The sequence below is a fragment of the Ursus americanus genome, chromosome 19 (genome assembly GCF_024610735.1).
Source record: "Ursus americanus isolate L20-20 chromosome 19, mUrsAme1.1.p, whole genome shotgun sequence".
NCBI classification, from domain to species: Eukaryota; Metazoa; Chordata; class Mammalia; order Carnivora; family Ursidae; genus Ursus; species Ursus americanus.
Window position 1 is genome coordinate 35,854,095 of NC_142145.1, and position 20,906 is coordinate 35,875,000.

Here is a 20,906-nt window from a genome sequence, read left to right on the forward strand (position 1 = left end):
CTCCACGGATTGGACTGCTCCGACCTCCGCCTTTTAGAATTGGCCGAAAGAAGTCCGCGAACGCGCCGAGAGTCCAGGCCGGATTTTCGCGCCTGAAGGCGGAAGTAACGGCGAGCCGGAAGTTCCAAAGCCTGTAACCGAGAAACTGGGGGCGGGGGAGGAGGAAGATTCAGGATAGGAATGGCGGCTCAAATTCCAATTGTGGCCACCACTTCCACTCCGGCGATAGCCCGGAACAGCAAGAAAAGGCCAGCCAGTCCTTCCCACAACTGCAGCAGCGCTGGCGGTTACAGCGCTAGTAAGAAGAAAAAAGTGTCCGCCTCCAGCTTTACGCAGGTATGCTGCGGCTCGTCAGGCTGCGCGTGCGCGAGGCCGTGCGGGGCGGGGCGAGGGCGCGTGCGCAAGGCGGGGCAGGGCCCTTGAATCTGGCCTCGTGGATGCAGATCACTCGTGCAAATGAAACGTTTTCCTTGGTGTGGACAAGTGGACTTTGGTTTAAGCACCACCCGCGCTGCATTGTCCTTGAAAGCAGGAGAGGTGGGGATGTTATTACTGACTTAGTAGAATGATCGTCCCTTCCCGTCGCGTTTAGGTTGAGGCCTGGGACTTTTCTGTGAGTTTCAGTCTTGCACAAGTCAGCGTGTCTCACCTTCGTCCTTTCTACAGACGTGTGCCGAGTGTCCGTGAGGTGCAGAGCGCCCTAATATCCTAAAAATGGAGGAATACAGGATGTATTGATACTGATGGCTTCCCTCATTCTCAGAAAAGTACTTTGTTGACACTCAGTTTCCCTGTCCCAAAGTGGTTTGGTCTTACTCCATGGTGTTGGTAAAAGGATTCCATGAGATCATGGTCGGAAATCCCTGAACACAGTGCCTGGCACAGACCCCATGGCATCTGGGTAATCTAGGCTCCACAATTCGAGCAAAGGATTTTCTGCAGAGGAGTGATTTGGTTAGATTAGTGTTTTTCTTGGCTCCTGCATTTTATTTTAAGCAATAAGAGAGCACTGTCCCAGGCACTGTTCTAAGCACCTTTTTTTCCCCAAGATTTTATTTATTTATGTGACAGAGAAAGCACAAGCAGGGGGAAGAGCAGGCGGAGGGAGAAGCAGGCTTCCCGCTGAGCAGAGAGCCCCACGCAGGGCTCGATCCCTGCACCCAGGGATCATGACCTGAGCCAAAGGCAGACGCTTAACCAACAGAGCCATCCAGGCGCCCCCCTAAGCACTTTCTAAGTACTATCTCATTTAATTCTTTTTTTTTTTAAGATTGTATTTTTTTAAGTAATCTCTACACCCAACATGGGGCTCGAATTTAACAACCTCAAGATTAAGAGTCTCAAGCTCCATTGAAGGAGCCAGACAGGCCCCCCATCTTACTTTTTTATTTATTTATAATATTTTATTTATTTGTCAGAGCGCACAAGCAGGGGGAGTGGCAGGCAGAGGGAGAAGCAGGCTCCCCTCCCAGCAAGGAGCCTGAGGTGGGAGGTGGGGCTGGGATTTACCCCAGCGACAGACACTTAAGGGACTATGCCACTCAGGTGTCCCACCCCTATCTCATTTAATACTTAAACCTCTGTGTTTTGTTTTGTTTTGAAAAGATTTATTTTAGAGAGTGGCACAAGTGGGGGGAGGGGCAGAAGGAGAGAGAGAGAATCCCAAGTAGATTCTGAGGTGAGCGCGGAGTCTGATGCAGGGCTCCATACCAGGATCCTGAGATCATGACCTGAGCCAAAATCAAGAGTCAGATCCTTAACCAACTGAGCTACCCAGGTGACCCTACCCCAGCTTTAAAAAAAATCATAATGTTAGTTTTAGAAGTTCCTTTTTTCTATTTTTTAAAAATTATTTATTTTGAGAGAGAGCGCTCCCATGTGCATGAGTAGGTGGAGGGGCAGAGAAAGAATTTCAAGCAGACTCCCCTCTGAACGTTGAGCCAGTGGAGGACGTGTTCTCACGACCCTGAGATCTGAGCTGAAATCAAGAGCTGGACTGAATCTACTGAGCCAGCCAGGCCCCCCCTTTTTTTCTGTTTTTAAAGTGGACATAAAAAGTCACCCACTTCTTCCCTGACAAGTATTATAATTTGTGTTTTCTACCTTGAGATAGTTTTTCATGAGTGTCCTCGATATATAACTTTGTGCACTTAGCATTATTTCATGAATCTCCCTATGTTGACAGGCTTCTCAAGGAATTGAGTGCTCTTATTTGACTTTATCGAATATTTAGGTTGCTTCTCACAGTTCTGTTTTATGTCACCCCACTACAATACTGCAGTTCTAGATTAGGCTCAGCGACTTTATTCTAGAATACTGTTAGATTGATGTAACTGGGCATTTGATTTTTCAGTGACAAGACAAAGGGCATTAATCTGTGACCACACTATCCTCACGCCTGAGTCAGTTATGCAGGTTGCTGTCGGGAGAGGTGAAGCTGTTTATTTGGCAAGTGGAGGCCTTGCGGACTGCAGTCTCTGTTAGAGGTAGGCATGTGCTGCTTTGATAGGGCCAGGTTTCTCCTCCCTGGGACTTGCATCATCCCTTCTTGAGCTCCAAAGAGGGGACAGCCCTGAATGCTAAGTGTTACTTCTCTCCTCTTTGTAGGGTATTCATGTCTTGGGAATGGGATGGTTCATCTCATAAAGTCTGCGCAGTCTCTGTTAGAGGTAGGCATGTGCTGCTTTGATAGGGCCAGGTTTCTCCTCCCTGGGACTTGCATCATCCCTTCTTGAGCTCCAAAGAGGGGACAGCCCTGAATGCTAAGTGTTACTTCTCTCCTCTTTGTAGGGTGTTCATGTCTTGGGAATGGGATGGTTCATCTCATAAAGTCTCCTGGTGTAAACAGTGGCTTAGTAATGTGGAAACTACATCATTTAAAATTTTATTTTCTTGCGTTCCAGCCTCACAGACTTGATCTTGATCCTCCGTTTCACTGAAGGCTGCTCCCTCATCCCGTGGCTAATAGGCACCAGAGTCTCAGCCCCGCTAAAGCCCAGGGTGTGGAAGAAGGAGGGTGCAGTATTATGCAGGGTGGGGTTAAGGAGGAAGGAATGGCACAACACCCAGTTCTGGACCCCGGGGTGGGGGTGGGGGGGTGGGGGTGTACTTTTGGGTCCTGGTCTGAGAGGGAGGAGAGTCCTCACTGTTTCTCAGGCAGGATGCAGCTCTGGAATGATGGGGCTCAGTTCTTGTTGGGATGGCTTCCTTTCTCTGCCCCTTCTTCAGCATGGCTCCTCACTGGCCCTGCTGACCGGGAAGGACAGAGGATGGAGGGACCAAATTAACAGGAGGGGACCGCTCTGAAACTCAGTGCTTGAGCACATCCTCTCCATCCCTTGCTGCTGCTTCTCTGGCATGCTGCCCGGAATGGCGATGCACACTTCTGGCACTCTCTCGCACACCTTCCCCTTCCTCCCAGCAGACACACCTGTCTGACGGCGCGTCCTCTCCCCTGGCAGAGCTCCCAGACCTCCCAGCCCACACACACTTGCAGAGGTACCTGCTTCTCTTGGTGGCCTTCAGGGCAGCATCGCCTCCCCAATCTCAGCGAGGCCTTTCTGCCTGCCGGCGTTCTCCTGTCTCTCCCTGGGGCCTGGGAACAGCCTACATCAAAGAGTGCCCTGATTCCTTCCTAGGATTTCAGTGTGCACACAGCACTTGGAGCTTACCCACTAGGAATCAGGGAAGGGGCCTCCAGAGAAGGGGAGAGATGCAGTCTCTGTGCCCTTCCTGCACGGGAGGAAGAGCCAAGGCTGTTGCTTGAGGTTGGTGGCTGCCAGCTGGGCGTGTTCCGTAGTGACTGTCGGGGCCTGGGGCCTGCTTCCCCATTCCCCTCTGGGATCTTCCCCTTGCTTCGTGAGCAGTTCCGTTTGCTTATTTTCTCCCAGATGGAAACATTATATAAGCAGTCATTTTCTTTATGAAAAACTGCAACAGTAAAGTTGAAGCTTAAATGTATCTGGCCCTGGGAAACCTCTTACTTTCTGCCTGTTTCCCCTGAGTTGTCCCTAGCGGTCTGGCTTTTCTGTTCGGGCATGATGCTTGCTGTGTAGTTTTTAGGGCTGTCTTTCTCTCTCTCACGTACTTGAGGCCACCTGTAGGCCAGCCTCCTCATGGTCCCTGCCCACTGGCCTGCTCCTCACTGAGTAGTCCCATGGCCACCCTTACGAATTGCTCGATTCCTTGCGGAAAAGACCACTTTGCTTCTTCTGACACTGGCTGGTTTCCTTAGACCTGCTCATCTCATGTGCCTCCCAGCCAGTGAGCAAGGCTTCCTCCTTTGCCCCTGAACCACAGCCTCTTGGGAGAGCCGGTGACAGTCACTCTTCCTGACCCGCATGCCAGCTGTAGCTTCCTCTTGAGGTCCGTGGAGCCCCTGGCTCATTTGCTGTCTGGTTAGCAGCTGGGCGTACCCCAGGGGAGAGGTTTCTCTTGGCCACTGTATTTTTTTTTAATGCTCTAGATATTTCAGTGTGGATTTCCTACACCAAAGGCATTCTCCTATGTAACAATAGTACAGCCATCAAATTTAGGGAATTAACACTGAAGCAATGCTGACCCCTAATGCTGACCGTGTTCTTGTCTTTGCTCGGGTCCAGGATCCATCTAGGATCATGTGTTGTGTTCAGTTACCATGTGTCTTTAGCTTCCTTTTTATGTAGAACAGTTCTTTGGTCTTTATCTTTCACGGCCTGACACTTTTGAAGAGTACTGGTCACTTATTTTATAGAATGTTCCTCAATTTGGGCTTGTCTGATATTTCCTCATGATCAGATATGGGTAATACATTCTTGGCAAGGGTACAGAAGTGACGCTGTCCCCTTCTCAGTGCATCGTATCATGGCACACGATGGCCTGTGTTCTATTACCACCAACGTTAGCTTTGAGCACTGAGTAAGGTGGTGTCTGCTAGGTCTCTCCACTGTGAAATTATTTTCCTGTTCGTATTGAAGTATCCTGTGGGGAGATACTTTGAGACTAGCTTTATTCATTCATCCATAAATTTGCTTATTTGTAACTGCTTTATTGAGTTATAATTCACATACCATAAAATTCATCCTCTTAAGATGTGCACTTCTGTGGCTCCTAGAATATTGCAAATTGTGTAACCACCACCATCATCTAATTTCAGAGTATTTCCATGACCCCAAAAAGAAACCCTCTGCCTATTCACAGTCACTCCTGTCGCCCTTCCTCTGAGGCGCTACCTCTGATCTTTGACTGCTGTAGTTACCTCATGAGAATGGCCTTTTATGTCTGCTTTCAACTACCGTAATATTCTCTTTCCCTTTTTTTTATGATGTATTTATTTATTAGAGAGAGTGTGAGGAGGAGCAGAAGGAGAGGGAGAGAAACTCAAGCCGACTCTGCTCTGAGTGTGGAGTCCAATGTAGGGGCTTGATCTCATGACCCTGAGATCGTGACCCGAGCTGAAGTCAAGAGCCGGACACTTAACCGACTGTGCCACCCAGGTGCCCGTCAGTTATCATAGTATTTTCAGGGCTTATCCGTGTTGTTGCGTGGGTCAGTCCTTTATTCCCTCTGTGGCTGAATGAATCTGCCATTGTGCGGATGGACCACACTTCGTGTATTCATCGGTTGACGGACAGGTGGGTTGTTTGCACGTCTTAGCTATTATAGGAAATACTTCTATGAATGTGCACGTTTTTGCATAGACTTATTTTTTTAATTCTCTTGAGTTGAATTATTAGGTCACATGATAATTCTATGTTTCTTTTTTGAGGAAACACCAAACTGTTTTTCAAAGTGACCACACTCTTTTACTGTCTCACAAACAACGCGTGCGGGTTGCAGTCTCTCCAGACCCTGGCTGACATGTTCTTGTCTGTGACTGGCCGTCCCAGTGGGTGCGAAGTGACACCTCATTGTAGTTTTGACAATGCGGAGCATCTTTTATGTTGGCCATAAAAGAAGAAATGTTGATTGAAATCCTTTGCCCTTTTTATTTTATTTATTTATTTATTTTATTTTATTTTATTTTATTTTAAGATTTTATTTATTTATTTGACAGGATAGAGACAGCCAGTGAGAGAGGGAACACAAGCAGGGGGAGTGGGAGAGGAAGAAGCAGGCTCATAGCGGAGGAGCCTGATGTGGGGCTCGATCCCATAACGCCGGGATCACGCCCTGAGCCGAAGGCAGACGCTTAACCGCTGTGCCACCCAGGGGCCCCTCCTTTGCCCTTTTTAAAATAGAATTTTTGTTGTTGTTGAGTGATAACAGTTCTTTATATGTTCTGGATCAGGGTTATTTGTTTTGTTGTTCAGATTGTCCTTTGCTAGTGGGAACTTCTTCAAACTGGCTTCGATGTGCTTTAATAGACCCCCATCGTTTTCTGAGTGCTGTTGTGAACTGTTATGAACTGAATTGTGTCCCTTCGAGATTCATATGAAGTCCTAGCCCCCAGTACACCTCAGAACATTACTGTATTTGGAGATAGGGCTGTAACAGAGGTAATTAAGGTTAAATAAGGTCATAAAGGTGGAGCCCTAATCCAATATGACTGTTGTCCATATAAGAGGAAGAGACACCAAGGAGGGGAGTGTGCAGAGGAAAGGCCGTGTGAGGACACAGCAAGAAGACCATCGTCTACAAGCCAAAGATCCAGGCCTCCGGAGAAACCAACCCCACTGACACCTTGATCTGGACTTGGAGTTTCCAGAGCTGTGAGAAAATACATGTCTGTTGTTTAACCCACCCAGTCTGTGGTATTTTGTCAGGGCAGCCCTAGCTGCCTGATACAGCTATTTTCTTACTTTCTCGAACCACAAGGCTCATCCTGTACTTTCCTGCCCCAGCCCTAGAACTAGCTACTTTTTTAAGGATCAGTGGTTCTTGGAGAATCACATTTAGAAACCAGGATCTGAGCACAGGTGTGCCTGTTCTTGTTTCCAGCTGTCTCTGGAGAGAGCTAGGAAGGATGGGGGGGGGGGGTGTGCCCCCCTCCCCCATACTCTCTGTATCGGTTTCTCTGTTTCTCTGCCTGAGCTGGGTTAAAGCTGTGAGTCCACGCTGGGAACCTCTGATTTCAGTCCAGTAGCACAGGCTTCGCTCTAGCCTCCCCTCATTCCGTCTGTGCTCCTCCTCAGGATACACATGACAGTAGTTTCTGATCAAGTTTGATGCAGGGAATGGAAGACCCAGCCACGCGGTGAGGCAGGATGCGCAACCGCTCTGAGGCTCTCTCTTCCCTTGGTTGCTCACCTCTCTCTCTTGTCTCTCCTTCTGCTGGTCTGTTATTCCTGTTTCATAAAGCTGCGATTTTTTCCTTGACTAAGACATAAATACAAACTCTCCATCAATATATCTAATTTATAGTAGATATTAGTCTTACAACTAGTCAACCCAAAATAAATTGATAGCTGGCTAAAACTCTACAAGGTAATGTTGGTTATTGATTAAATGTGATGGGAAAATCAAATTTTCCTCATCAAATTGGGCCTCCCAGGATACATGTATCTGGCAGAAATGCCATGACCATGAAGGAAAAATTACAAGGGCAATAAAAAGTATGTACATAGTGCTAGATCTAATCTTTGTTATAAAATTAAAACTGGCATGGACTAATCCCAATGAAAATAATCTTAAGCATAAATGAAAATGGGGAAATTGGGAACTATTTGTGCCATATAGAAAATGACTCAATGGATTTTGTACCAGAAAATACAAAATGCAGGAAGGAAGGGTAGTGAAAGGTAAGGCTGGAGAGGAGGCCAGGATGTGTTTCTAACCTCAAGGTCCGTCAGGCCCACTGGCCCGCTGTAAAGGAGGGGCACCCCATCAAGCCTGCCTTTAAGAGTGCCTCCTGCCTGTGCTGGAGAGAAGGGAGTGGGCCAGGTGTGCACTGCAGAGCCCCTCCTCTAGGGCTGGGAGCTGAGGAAGGTGCCAGATAAGGGCTGAGGACAGTGGGAAGGACGGCTGGGAGAGGGGGGAGGGAGTGCGAGAGGAGAGAGAGACACAAGAACACTTGTGGCTGTGGACGGTGGGAAAAGTGAGAAATTGAAGGCCTCTTAGTTCTTACAGAGTTGATGTTGAGCTGGGCTTTGGAAAGATCATGAAGGGTAGGGGGGATGAGTTGAGGGGCATGCCAGACAAAAGAGGTGGTGTGGACCGAGGAGGTGCACAGGCCCACGTGCAGAGACCCTGGGAAAGCGTCTGGGAAGGTGTTTGAGAGGAGACCATTGAAGAACTACTGCAGTGAAGTGAGTGGCCCCCGTGTCACTGCAGGGGTGGGGGTGGGGGTAATGGTGTACACCCCCCCCAGCACTCTCCTACATTGCTGCCCGGAGTGTCAGAGAGGGCCACCATTTAGGAAGACGACTTGGCAGATTCTTATAATGTTAAACATACACTTACCCTATCACGCAACCATTCCGCTCCTAGGTATTTACCCAAGAGAAGTGCAAACACAGGGCCACACAAAGCCTGGTACAGAATGTTCACAGCAGCGTTATTTATAACAGCTGAAGACTGAAAATGCCGCCCGTGTTCATCCAGAGCAAATGGATAAACAAATTGTGGCACCTCCGCACGGCGGGATACCGCTCTGCCGAGTGCGCGCAGACACAGTGCAACAAATTACTGACCTCTGCAGCAACATGGAGAGATCTTAAAAACCCTCTGCTGAACTAAAGATGCCAAACACGAGTACATGCTGTCAGATTCCCTTTACATGAAGTTGTAAAAGGGGCAAATGTGGCGTGGTAGCAATCACAACAGCGGTTGCCCCTGAGGGTGGAAGGTACTGACTAGGACGGGGCATGAGGGAACTTTCTGGGATGACGGAAATGTTCTTTATCTCCGTAGGGACACAAATTACACAAGTGTAAAGATTTGGCAAAACTCACGAAACCTACACTTGAGATCTGTGCCTTTCACTGTATGTAAATTACATATCCATTAAGAATTTATTGCAGTCTGGGAAGACTGGAAATTGCATTAAAAATCAGAAGCGATGTCTTACTTTGGCTTGTTTTTTCTTGGTAATGGTGAACTTGAAAGGTTTTTTTGTTTTAAAGCATTTAGCCTGCTTGTCGGGGCGCTCTGTGCAGCCAGCTGACCCGTGACCGCGCAGCCCCCTCTCCCTGTCCTCTCCTTCCTCAGAATGCCTGCATCCCGTTGCTTGCCTGGAGCAGAAGAGCTGCAGCCTGGGTTCTCTGGCTGATGACAGACACCCTTACAGGGGCTGGCCTTTTTTTTTTTTTTTTTTTTTTTTGTCTCAGTGTTTTAAGGCACAGTTTGACAAGATCAGCAGGAGTAGGCACGACGTTGTGTTGTGGAGATGGTGAGGGCTTTGGAATTGGCCCCGCCTGGGTTTGAATCCAGGGGTAATCACTGTGTGGCCTTGAACCCATACCCCTGAGCCTCAATTTTCTCTTCAGAAAACTGGGGGTAATAGCAGTTGTCAGAGTTCAATGAGCTGGCTCAGGGAGAACACACACCCCTACTACTTGGCGCCTGGGGGAATCAGGAAGCATGGCAGCTGGGGTCCCGGCTGTCTCTCCCAGTCTGTCATGCCCTTTCGGTGCAGGCTACCTGCGAGGGCTCTGTGGCACCGTCTTCCTTCGCATGTCCCATGGTATCCTCTTCAGTCTTTTTGGGCGCCGAGTTAGGGACCTCAGCTAGAAGAAACCGACCTCAGACTATTCATTATATTTTAAGGGTATCAGCATGGAAGCCATGAGTGAGAATAAGATGGTGCCCTCCGATTTCAGCACGGGACCTATGGAGAAAGCTGCTAAACCATTGCCATTTAAGGATCCAAACTTTGTGGTAAGCTTCTAAGGTGTTTTATAAATGAAAAAACCAAACAGCCACACCCCAGCCTCTGATCCTGCTGGGCCTGCAGCCCGGGTGGCACTGGTGTCCCTTTCTCTGTCAGTCCAAGTCACCACCTTCTGTGCCCGGGGCTGTTAGGAGAGGGTGGGGGCAGGAGGAGAGCCCTTCCCGTTGCTCACCCAGTGAGCTGGTTCCCCAGGATTTTGGTGCTCCTCGTGGAACCGGTTAAAGGATAGTATTTGGAGGGTGGGTCATTTCCCTGGTTGTTCACCATCCCTTTTCATTGGGCTTACATAAGTTTTATGGGACTTAAAACAATTAAAAGGGGAGTTCTCCTCATTAGTTTAAGTAAATCTAGCTTATGTGGCTGTAAAGTAGAAATAGGCTACTCTTCCTTTCATTCTTGAGAGCTATAATAATTCCAGAGACTCATATGATGTCATTAGAAGTCTTTTTTTTTTTCCCCATTGGTTTTAAAAATACAGTATTACTAGTGCCTGCCAGATTTTGGTATTCTTTTCCATTTTATTTTATCATTTTTATAGAACAAAAAAGAAAAGAAATTTCCAGAGGGCTTGCCATGCCATGACTGAGGCTTATTTGGGTTTTCCAGCATCTCCCATAATTTGCCAGGCAGTGACCTGCCCTCAGAAGGGAGTTGAGAGATGTGGTCATGAGTTTTAAATCTAACTTTGGAATAAATTTATTTTAAAGTAATGGGGAATTCAGAGTGAATTCTCTAAAGTTAATCCAATAAAGGATGTGATTTTTCTATGGATTATAAAAAAGGACAACAAAAAAAACACCCTTTTTATTTCTGCTCCATGACCAACTACCTCGTGGGTTTTGATAATCCAAAAGCTTTGTGTTTTTATAAGATTGAAGTGTACAGTGTAATACTTAAAAAAAAACCCAGCCCTTCGGGGTACAGATAAGCTGACAGAATGAGGGCTGTGTTACGGTTAAGAGTAAGCATCCTTCAGATCCCAAAATGATAGCCTCTGCTGATTTCTGTTTCTTCTCCACGTCTTTCATGCCAGCACTCTGGCCACGGTGGCGCGGTCGCTGGCAAGAAGAACAGAACCTGGAAGAACCTGAAACAGATCCTCGCTGCTGAAAGGGCATTGCCGTGGCAACTGAATGATCCTAACTGTGAGCCGTCTAGAGCCTTCGTGTGTTTATAATGTTCAGAGTAGGAACTTGTAACAAACCTACGTGGCTTGCCTGTGTTTGACTTAGTGGAGGAAACGGCTTGTCGCTCAGGGATTGGAGCAGTGCATCAGCCTTAGGAGAGATGTGCACACAGCTGTGTGCCAAACCTGTTTGTGTCGTCGTGGGTGTGTGGTTGTTAGTGGCACCGGTAACATGTCAATCTGGAGAAATCGGTCCTGATATGATAACACTGGTGTTTCTGTCAGACAAACCTCTTATTCAGGAGTCTGCACTTAAAATGTTCTTTCCAAGAACAGGGTTGCCCAAGATTTAGGAGGCTTTCCAACAACCGTCTTAAAGGCTAACTCTGTGCCATTGTTTGTCAGAGTAAATGCTTTACGCTGTAGTATTTGCACGTCTGTGTAAAGCACTGTGCCGTGTTCTGTTCATCCTCACTGGAAACTTCGGGTCAGAGTTCCCTCCGTCTCCTGTCCCACAGCACATCTTTCATGGGGGTGACTCAGATGGGTGAGGAGTGAGCTAGTCAGGGTCTGGGTGTGGGCATTCCGGTGTCCGGATGCTCAGATCCAATTAGTGGGTCCTTCGGCATCGCCCACAGCCTGTGTAGCTTGCGGCAGTGAGAGTGGCCTGTGGGCAGATGAGTTCTCCGGGGGTTCTGCTGGCGTAGAGGGGCCCCAGGGATGGGGCAGAGCTCAATCCAGAGCCTGCGCTTGGTCTCTGACGTACTGCATTCCTCCTCCAGAGAATTCTGGGAGGACTTAATCACAGAGTAAACATTTCAGAAATATTATCAAACAGCATTTTTGGAGAAAAAAGGGAAGGGATCTGAATATTTTAAAGCCAGCTGAGTTATCTTCTTTCTTTCCCGCCCCCCCCCCCCCCAGACTTCAGTATCGACGCTCCTCCCTCCTTTAAACCGGCTAAGAAGTATTCTGATGTTTCCGGTCTTCTTGTGAGTATAGTTACATCTCTGGGTCTCATAGCGCTGAGCTGGAAGGGAGATTTCACAGTGCCATTTAGACAGGGGTGATACGGGCTGCCCCTGACCCAGCCTGGAGCCTGCGTACTTCAAACAGGTAGTGGGTTCGTGCTGAAGCGCTTACATGCTTATCGTAGAGTGGCCAACACCGGGGGCCTCCGCGTGGGCAGCCCGGAGGGAAGATTGCTCCAGAAAGTGGGAGACCCAGCTTTAACCTCCCCTTCCTCTGCTTGTTAACATGTGAGATGACAAGAAAGAAATGATTTCTTTTTTTACTGCTGAAATTTTTAAAATTTCTCATATTTTAGAGATGATTGTACTTTTAAAAATACAGTTAAACCAAAATGGAACACTTCACTTTTTAAGACTCACACATATCATTTAAATGCTTTACATTTTTATGAAAATGTATGACTGCAAACTTTTGTAACAAACTGACTAAACCTGGGGATGTACTGTATGGTGACTAACATAATATAATAAAAATCATTATTAAAAAAAAAAAAAAACAAACTGACTAAACCAATGATACACATTTTGTGCTGGGAAAGATTTGAGTTTTTCTTCTATTTTGGAAAATAATGTTATTTTCTCCGAATCAGTCACTTGGCATCCTCCCTCCTGTTCAGAATACTAGGTCAGGTCCGGTCTGCGCGAACTTTCATTGTAGCTTCTCCTCTGCAAAGCAGACTCCTCTGTGTACTACAAACTTTTTTTTTTTAAAGTAGGCTCCATGCCCAGTGTGGAGCCCTATGTGGGGCTTGAACCCACAACCCTGAGATCAAGACCTGAGCTGAGATCAAGAGTCGGATACTTAGCTGACTGAGCCACCCAGGTGCCCCTGTACTACAAACTTTTTAACATACAGCCTTAAATACAGTGATCGTAAAACACAACAAGGGAGAGTAGAGGTACTGTAACATGGCGTGCGTGTGCATGTTTGTGCGTGCACATGTGTGTGTGTGTGTCATGGGTTCTTCTGCCATCCATTTCAGGGCACGTATCTCTTTCTAACCTCAGAGGAACTTCACCTTTATGAGGAGTGTTGTGGTCTTACACGATCTCTTGTCTACTGCCTGAAAATAGTCACCTCATCTATTTCACCCATTTTAATAATTGTTTATAGCAGGAGAGCTAGTGTGGGAGCAGTTGTTCTGTTCCAGCCCCAGATGGACATTCCTCCTTGGAGAGGCCGTGGCTTATGGGCAGACTTAGGTGGTCCCTTACAAGGTAGCTTATCCTCGCCGCTGGGCAGCTCATCTGCTAGCGCAGTGACTTGCACACATTAGGAGGCACGAGAATCACTTTGAGAAGCATTGTTCCAGGCCCCTTTATGCCACAGGCAAGGACTTGTCATGTCATATGTAACCTAAAACCTCTGGCGCCATTGTATATAAGAATTAAGAAATTTCGAATATACAAAGAATGCTACCAAATCATTGAAAGGCAATCCCATAGGAGGACTGGCTAAAAGGATATGAAGACAGTTACAAGGAGGACATACAGATGAGCAGTAAGTAGATAGTCTCACTGATAATTAGGAAAAAGGCTCATGAGCAGGGAAGAAAGGAAGGTGTTTGATTATAAACATCATCAACACAGAGGAACAGATATCCTCAATTCACGGCCCTTTTGAGGTGGGAATACATTAGTCTGGATTCTTTGGAGGACATCTGGCAGTACCTGTTGAGACAGAAAAGCTAAAGCCTATGACCCAGCAATTTGCCTTCTAGGCAGCTCCCTAGAGAAATAGTGTGTACAAGGAGCTTCATGCAGAAATGATTATGAGAAAATGGAATTATGAACAAAATATTGGGAACACAATAAAGGTCAGTCAGCCAGGGCTTGGGGGTAGGGATGATTTCATACTAGTCTGTGAGCTTGATGTGTATGTAACCACAGGTATAAACTTCCAAGACGCATCATTTACTGAAAGGTGCAAGGCAGCATAAGCAGCATGCTACCACTTAAGCAAAAACCCACACACAGTCACAAAAAAATAGTGGGTAGTTTCCCTGTTGTGTTTATATAGGTGTGTAAGGGTATACACAAACAAGGTCTGGAAGGGTGCCCGCGTACAGTGGTTTCCTCAGGAAAAGGCAAGGACTTTTGGATGGTAGATGGTTGGAAAAGGGGACTTGAGTCTTATTAATAATGTTTTCTCTTTCTTTTTTTTAAGAGGAGAATGTGTCCATTTGTTACTTGTGTAAATTAAAGTTGCATAATTAAAAAATAAAGCCCCGCTCATGTTTACACGGACGCACCTGTTCCTGGCCGGCCAAGTAGCTGTCCGCCCCCCGTGCGTGGGCATGGCAGGAAGGCAGGTGGGGTCACATCTGTGTGTTGTCCTTGTTCCAAAGCTATGGAAAGAACCGTGGCTCCGGGTGAGACGGGGAGAGCAACGAGTGCTGCCTGTCACCTCGTGGCAAGGGAGGCCTTGGAACCGATGACTGCCACCCTACGGGAAGGTGGCCTTTGTTGCTCCTCTGGGGCTGGAAGCCAGAGGAGGGCAGACTGGAGGGGTGCAGTTTTTTCCTTGTTCAACTCTGGGGTGTCACTTGGCATCCTCCCTCCTGTTCAGAATACTAGGTCAGGTCCGGTCTGCGCGAACTTTCGTTGGTAACCGTTCTGTGGTGCCAGAGTATCTCTGTATTGAGCCTTATTTACTCAGCAGCCTTCCTGGCGGTGAGGTCTGAACTTGGGCGGGCCAGCGCTGCACAGTTTGGTGGTGGGAGTGAGGCAGCCACAGAAATGGGGCCCGGCCGGAGCTGGTTCCTCTCTGGAGGCCAGATGATCAAAGCCAGCTGTGCAGGCCTGCCCCCCTGCTTGCAACTGCAGGGGGGCCTCTCCTGCGGGTCCGCACTTCTAACTGCCTCGTGGCCAGTTCTCCAGAGGGGCTTGTTGCTGTTTTTCCGTGTAAGCCTTCCTTAATATTATGGTCGTTAAAGGAAATGTGGGACAGAAAGGCAAGATCTAGATGAAGCCAAAGGATCAAGGTTTTATTTTCTGGAAAGCTTTAATTAATCTTGAGGAATAATCTCCTTTTCCTGCCACGCAGATGTTAACTACCTTAGGGAGATCCCCTGAGGCAGAATTGAGGACTTTGTAGAGTGTGAGAACCCTGTGACTAAGTTCCCCTCAGCTATTGCTTCTGCGGCCTCCCCTCCCATCTTCGGTGACACAGCACTGCCGCCCGGCGGGGTCCACACAGACGGTCCGCACTGCAGTAACTGGACGTTATCTGTCTAGACTTTAATGGCATCTTTTATAATTTTTTAAAGGAGTTCCAAGTGACTCACCCTCATGGTTTCTGTTTCAAACTCTGTAAAAGCCATGTGACTTGGGGTATATAGTAAGTGAATTTTTTTTCTCCATTTTGCATGTGGGGAATACAGACCAAAAGAGAATTTTGATGTCAGTGAGAAATGAGTTCTCTTTTATGTGATTGTCCTGATCCTCCATTTGTTCATTTGTTCCTTCCTTCCTCATTGTACAAACGTGAGCTGAAGGCCCACGGGGCACTCTGCATTGCACTAGGAACAGGGATGCCATGATAAGCAAACCACAGGGTTCCTGCCCCATGGAGCCTCTCAGCCTAGACCTCACTCAGAGAGTCATGCAGATAATAAACGTGAAAGCAAGAGAGATAAGCATTCTACAGGAGACAGATGTGGGGAGAGTGGGGGAGCAGATGAGCCTTCCCTGGTGAGATGACTGGGGGCTGAGCCCTGAAGGATGAGCAGGCGATTAGGGAGCACGATGGCCCCTCCCCAGGAAAGGGCTAGTGGGGTATGAATGCAGGGAGGGACGGAGAGCCAGGGCAGTTGGAACCAGAGTGGGGACGTGTGGCTGAGGAAGAGGTTTGGAAAGGAGGAGGGCCCAGGCTGGCTTGCGGGGTCTGAGGAGCCATGCTGAGGACTTGAGAGGAGCTACTGAGAGATTTCACGCCAAGGAATGACACGATCAGAAGTGCAAGTTGTAGAGATGACCTTGGTTGCAGTTGTAGGGTGGTGGTCCCTTCCAGTGGGAGGTTGGGGGGTGGGGGGGTGGACCAGCAGCCCTGTGGTGTAGCCCAGGGAGCCATCCATGGGAGTGGCGCGGGCAGGGCGTAGAGCAGGAGAGAGCGCTTGGAGCGGGGGGGGGGGGGGGGGGGGGAGGGTGCCTGGCAAGCCCCTGTTCCCACCTTGGGGGACAGAGCTGGAACATCTGTTGGAAGCAGGTGGGAGTTTGAGGGCAGGGGCCAGGGAGGGCCGATCATCAGGAATTCCGTTTTGGACTGTTGCTTGTAGTCCTTGCAGCACCCACCAGAAGAATCCTAGTGTCTGATGTGGTTACTCCTCTTCTTCCCATCCATACCCTGAAGTATTTCTCAAGTCTGGGAAGATTAACAAGTCTTTGCCAAAATGAGCAATTTAGCATGCTTGGTGACAGAGTAAGACAAAATGAAGGTACTTCACTTTAAGTAAAACAGGAAAAAATTTTTAAACTTGAACTTCAAATATTTACCACCACCACCAACGTTCTGCCTTTCTCTGTGCCGGTTTCCCACCCAGGCCAACTACACTGACCCCCAGAGCAAGCTGCGGTTCAGCACCATTGAAGAGTTTTCCTACATCCGGAGGCTGCCCTCCGACGTCGTCACTGGCTACCTGGCCCTGAGGAAGGCCACAAGCATCGTTCCCTGAGCCTTGAGAAATGGGGAGGAGGTGGAAAACTGTTTCAAAGGCCGACTTTGGACTCATGATTTTGTTTCATGGAAACAAACTCATTCTGCTGTCAATCTGGAAATGTCAGTGCTGTGCCTTGGAAAGAATGTTTGGCTTTAATTTCAGGTTTTTTTTTTCTTTTCTATGTTTTCCCTCCAAGTGTGATATTTCCTGTTGAATTAAATTATACCTCAGTTGTTGCTTCAAGTGAAGTTGTTTGACAAGAAGATATAAAATTGTGCTTTTAACTTAACTCACGTACTTCCTCAAGTTTTTGCTTCAATGTGAACTCCCCTGTAACACATCTAAAGATTCTACGGTGACTTCTGACCACAGGGCTGGATTATTCCTGGTCCTGGTGACTCCCACTTTAGAGCAGATTAGTTTTTTCGTTTTTGTTTTTTGATGAGAATGCTTGGAGGAGGTCCAAAATTGGGACTGGTGAAGAAAGAGCTGAGTACTCTCCCTGCTGCGCTGGGCCAGCCTCTCCCAAGCCTCCAGAACTGAGAGAGATACATGTCTGTTATGTAAGCCACCCAGTCTGGCGTTTGTATGGCTGCTTTAGCTGGCTAACACACCAGCCCTAGCCCCACTTCTGGAGTATGGGGTGCAAGCACTGACACCTCTTCCGAGAAAGGCTCTTGTCCCGGTGCAGGGTGCTGTCCCTCTGACCAAAGCCTGCTCTGGAACAGCAGTGTTGGCTTCCTCTTCTCGAAGGGGGAGAGTGCAGAAACATGGCCTGGGCCTCTCTGAGTCCACTCCCATATTTCTCTAGGGAGGACAGTGGAACTAGACCCTGAGGCTTCGGGGCCTGAGCTGCCGCTGCTTTGGGGGATTAGGAGGCCAGGTGCCTTTTCTTTCTGAGGGAACACCCCTCCTGCAACCTCTCCTGCCTTAGAGAAAAGAAAAACAAAGCTGGGAGAGCAGCCTGCTGGGCAGGTGGCAGCCCAGAACCTGGCTTCCTTTTCTTCTGGTACAGCTGCCCCTGTGTCACCCCAGTAACTAGTGGTGAGAGTGGGAGGGGTGCAGGGTGGCTCCCCTCCCACGGAAAGGGACTAAGGGAGGACCAGGAGAGGTGGGAACCTTTAAGCCCGTGCACACTGAACATTCGCGCCTCTGGTGCAGGAATCCTCAAACCTGAAACCGAAGTTCTCTGAGAGACCAGAGGCTGCTTCTTGGGCTCCCACTCTGGCTCCTGCACTTGCTGCCAGCAGTCAGCCTTGGAAAATCCCCCAGTTTCCCTTTTGGTGAAAATAAGGAGTAAGTGAGCCAAGGGCCCTTCCTGTTTCACTTCCACCTTCTATTATACAAAGAAAACTTGGGGAAGGTCCACTTTTTTTCCATGAAAGCCCCCAACTGGATAGTGCCCCACTATCCAATTTTAACCATTTTTAGAGATGGAAGCTCTAATCATTTCTAACACTTACTGCTGGGCGATACCTCTGTCCTAACTGCTCCGGCTCTCCTGGGCCAAGGTCCAGGATGAGAGCGAATCCCTGCCCTGTATATGTGTCCCTCATGGGGGCCCCCAGACCATTGCTCCCTTAGGCCTCTCGGGGCTTCTAGGGGTGTGTGCATGCATGCTGTGAGCCCTCTGTCAGGGTCACCTGGGACCCATTCAACAGCAGATCCCTGGGCCACACCCTCGACTTCTAACCCTAGCAGGGAGTGGGACCCATGCATCTGCATTTGACAAATACCCCGCACGAACGTGACATGTAGGAGTGTGAGGACTGCCACCTTCCCCAGGCAGAGGGAAGCACGTGTGCCACACACCTGGCTCCCAGCTTTCCTGTTCCCCTGCCAGGCTGTCCTTGCTGGCCTCTGCGCAGAGCACTGTGTTCCAAAGGTCAGGTTGGTTCACCTCAAGCAAGGGGTCCAAGCTGAGCCAAGCTAAGCTTCAAACTGTGAACACTTCCAACCAGGAGTCCAGGCAGGTGATTTTGTGCTGAAATAGCCCTTGCTGTCCATGCCTGGCCCAGAGGTTCTCGGCCCTGGCTGCACATTAGCATCCCCTCTGTTGCTAATGGAGGGGATGGCAGGGAGAAGTGTAAAAGTACCCAGGGATTCTGACTCAGCTGGCTTGACTGGGGCCTGGGCACAGGATTGTCAAACTCCCCAGGGGATTCTAATGTGCAGCCAGTGTTGAGAACCCTTGTGGCTCTAACTACAGAGTGGATATTTCACATGGGGTATGTTTTCTAATCCACAGATCAGCTGGCTCTTTCCATTGCAGGGCCATGGGCAATTCAGAAGGGTGTGTGTGTGTGTGTGTGTGTGTGTGTAATTCGGAAGGGTGTGTGTGTGTGTGTGTGTGTGTGTGTGTGTGTAGGATTCCTTTTCACACAGCAACCCAGCACTGGAGATTCCTTCCTCTTCCCTCTTTATTCCCCACTCATCAGTCCCCAGATCCCCTCTTCTCTTGTACTGATCCTTCCCCTTCTGTCTGGTCCTCTTCCTACCTGACTTCAGAAGGAGCACGGCGCCTCCTGCCTGGACATTTTCAGTGTCCTCCTAACTGCCCTTTCCAGTGGTCTGCTCCCCACCCCTCCACTTTCCCCTCTGCCAGCGGAGGGTCCTTCCTCAACTTTGGATAAGAATTTGACTCTGCCCATCACAGCATGTCTACAGGTGATTTGTCTCAGATACCTTATCAATTCTGCCATTGGCCTATAGTATCCAAAGGATACACTCAGCCCCTTAACATCAGATTGTTTTCCTAAGACCAAACTCAGGTCCAATCTGCTCTGAGTGGATTTGACTCTCTCCCAATATCTGTCCGATACTTGTCTTCACTCTAAGAGGAGAAGAATCTATTATTGCACATAGATTAGAACCTCTTGTAAGGTTGGACAAATGCCCTCCAGGGCCCATGTGGATGAGAGGGACCCATTTTGCTCCTGTCTCCCAGGTTAAAGCATACATCCATCTGGATTTTGGATTTTGTTTTATAATTGGGCCAAAAGTGTTTTTCAGTGAGAAATCTCTCATTTCTGAATCTGTGGCCATTGGAAAGAGACATCAGACTCTGGATGCTGCTTCTAGTGACCTATAACTGAGTTGGGATGCTTAACTTAGTAAAAATAAAGGGTAACGAAAGAAATGGATGGAGTAGGGAGTAAAGAACCTGACCAAATAGGACAGTTACCTTGGGAAGAGATTGAGAATGATGTCCTCTTCCAAATATGTGAAATGATAACTATTATTTAAAATAATATTCTCTCTGATAGGAATGTGTAGGCCTTATCTGGATACTGATTCAAACAAAAAAGACTTAAAAAACATTTTTGAGACAATTAGACATTTGATATTTGATGATATTTAGGAACTCTTATGAATATTGTTAGTTGTGATAATGGTTTTGTAATGTTAAAAGAAAGGACTGGAATCTTTTAGAGACACATACTGAAATATTTATGGACGGAATGATATGATCTCTGGGATTTGCAGCAGGACAATATGGGAGAGAGGAAGTGGATGGGAGTAGCACTGAAACAAGATTGGCCATGAGTCAATAACTGTCGAACTGAGTGATGGGTGTGCGGAGGTTCATTATAGTATTCTGCTTTCATATGTGTCTGAATTTCTCCATAATAAAATGCTTTTTAAAAGAATATGATGTTTTGGGGCACCTGGGTGACTCAGTCGATTAAGTGTCCAACTCTTGACCTCAGCTCAGGTCTTGATCTCAGGGTTGTGAGTTCAAGCCTTGTATTGGGCTCCACATTGGGCATGGAGCCTACTTTAAAAAAAATTATGATGTTTTTAATACTAAAAACTTAAATTTTTTCCTAAAATTGGTGGTCTGTATTAGCTTGATGCTGTGGATGCTGGCAGTTTGAGAACCGCTGCCTGAATGGCATGAGGTCTTGAACAGAGAGAATACCCAATTCCTAAAACATTGCACAAAGGACACGTTGGAAGAAAAGAACCACAAGGCAGGTGAAGTTGTCCTTTAGTGTGCTCTGTGATCCCAGAGCACTGTAAGAGTACGTCCTGACATCGGCATAGGAGTGGAGAGACCGAAGACGTCAGCTTCAAGTTTCTCCGGGTGTATAAATAATTTGTACTAGAGTAGGTTTGGGATGCAGTAGAATGACTGACTATGGTTTGGGAAAATACTGGTTGATCTACTGCCCAGAGACACAGGCCTACAAAAATCACTACTGCCACCGATACAGAGATACCCCCGAGGGCCCCCCACTGCCCTGCACTTCCTGATGGGGCACCCACACACAGAGCCTGAT

The 20,906-nt window shown here is 47.9% G+C and overlaps 1 protein-coding gene and 1 long non-coding RNA gene across 6 annotated transcripts in view; one reads left to right on the forward strand and one right to left on the reverse strand.

Moving 5' to 3' along the window:
* Positions 1-53: 53 nt before the first annotated feature.
* INO80C (INO80 complex subunit C) lies at positions 54-16,866 on the forward strand. Of its 5 annotated transcripts, XM_087869873.1 has the most exons (6): positions 54-336; positions 9,685-9,795; positions 10,842-10,953; positions 11,859-11,926; positions 16,317-16,401; positions 16,507-16,866. In XM_087869873.1, the coding sequence occupies exons 1-6, from the start codon at positions 181-183 to the stop codon at positions 16,518-16,520; spliced, it is 546 nt and encodes a 181-aa protein (XP_087725999.1). In that variant the 5' UTR covers positions 54-180; the 3' UTR covers positions 16,521-16,866. The 5 variants fall into 5 exon arrangements, with proteins under 5 accessions (XP_087725999.1, XP_045633810.2, XP_087726001.1 ...); XM_045777854.2 differs by lacking the exon at positions 16,317-16,401 and having other exon boundaries at positions 90-336; XM_087869875.1 differs by lacking the exons at positions 54-336; positions 16,317-16,401 and adding an exon at positions 402-537.
* A 153-nt stretch (positions 16,867-17,019) lies between these two features.
* Positions 17,020-20,906, reverse strand: part of LOC123779583 (uncharacterized) — a 70,740-nt gene continuing 66,853 nt past the window's right edge. The window contains exon 5 of the long non-coding RNA XR_015727713.1: positions 17,020-20,906. This exon is cut by the window's right edge and continues 2,694 nt beyond it. This is a non-coding gene — a long non-coding RNA (uncharacterized LOC123779583).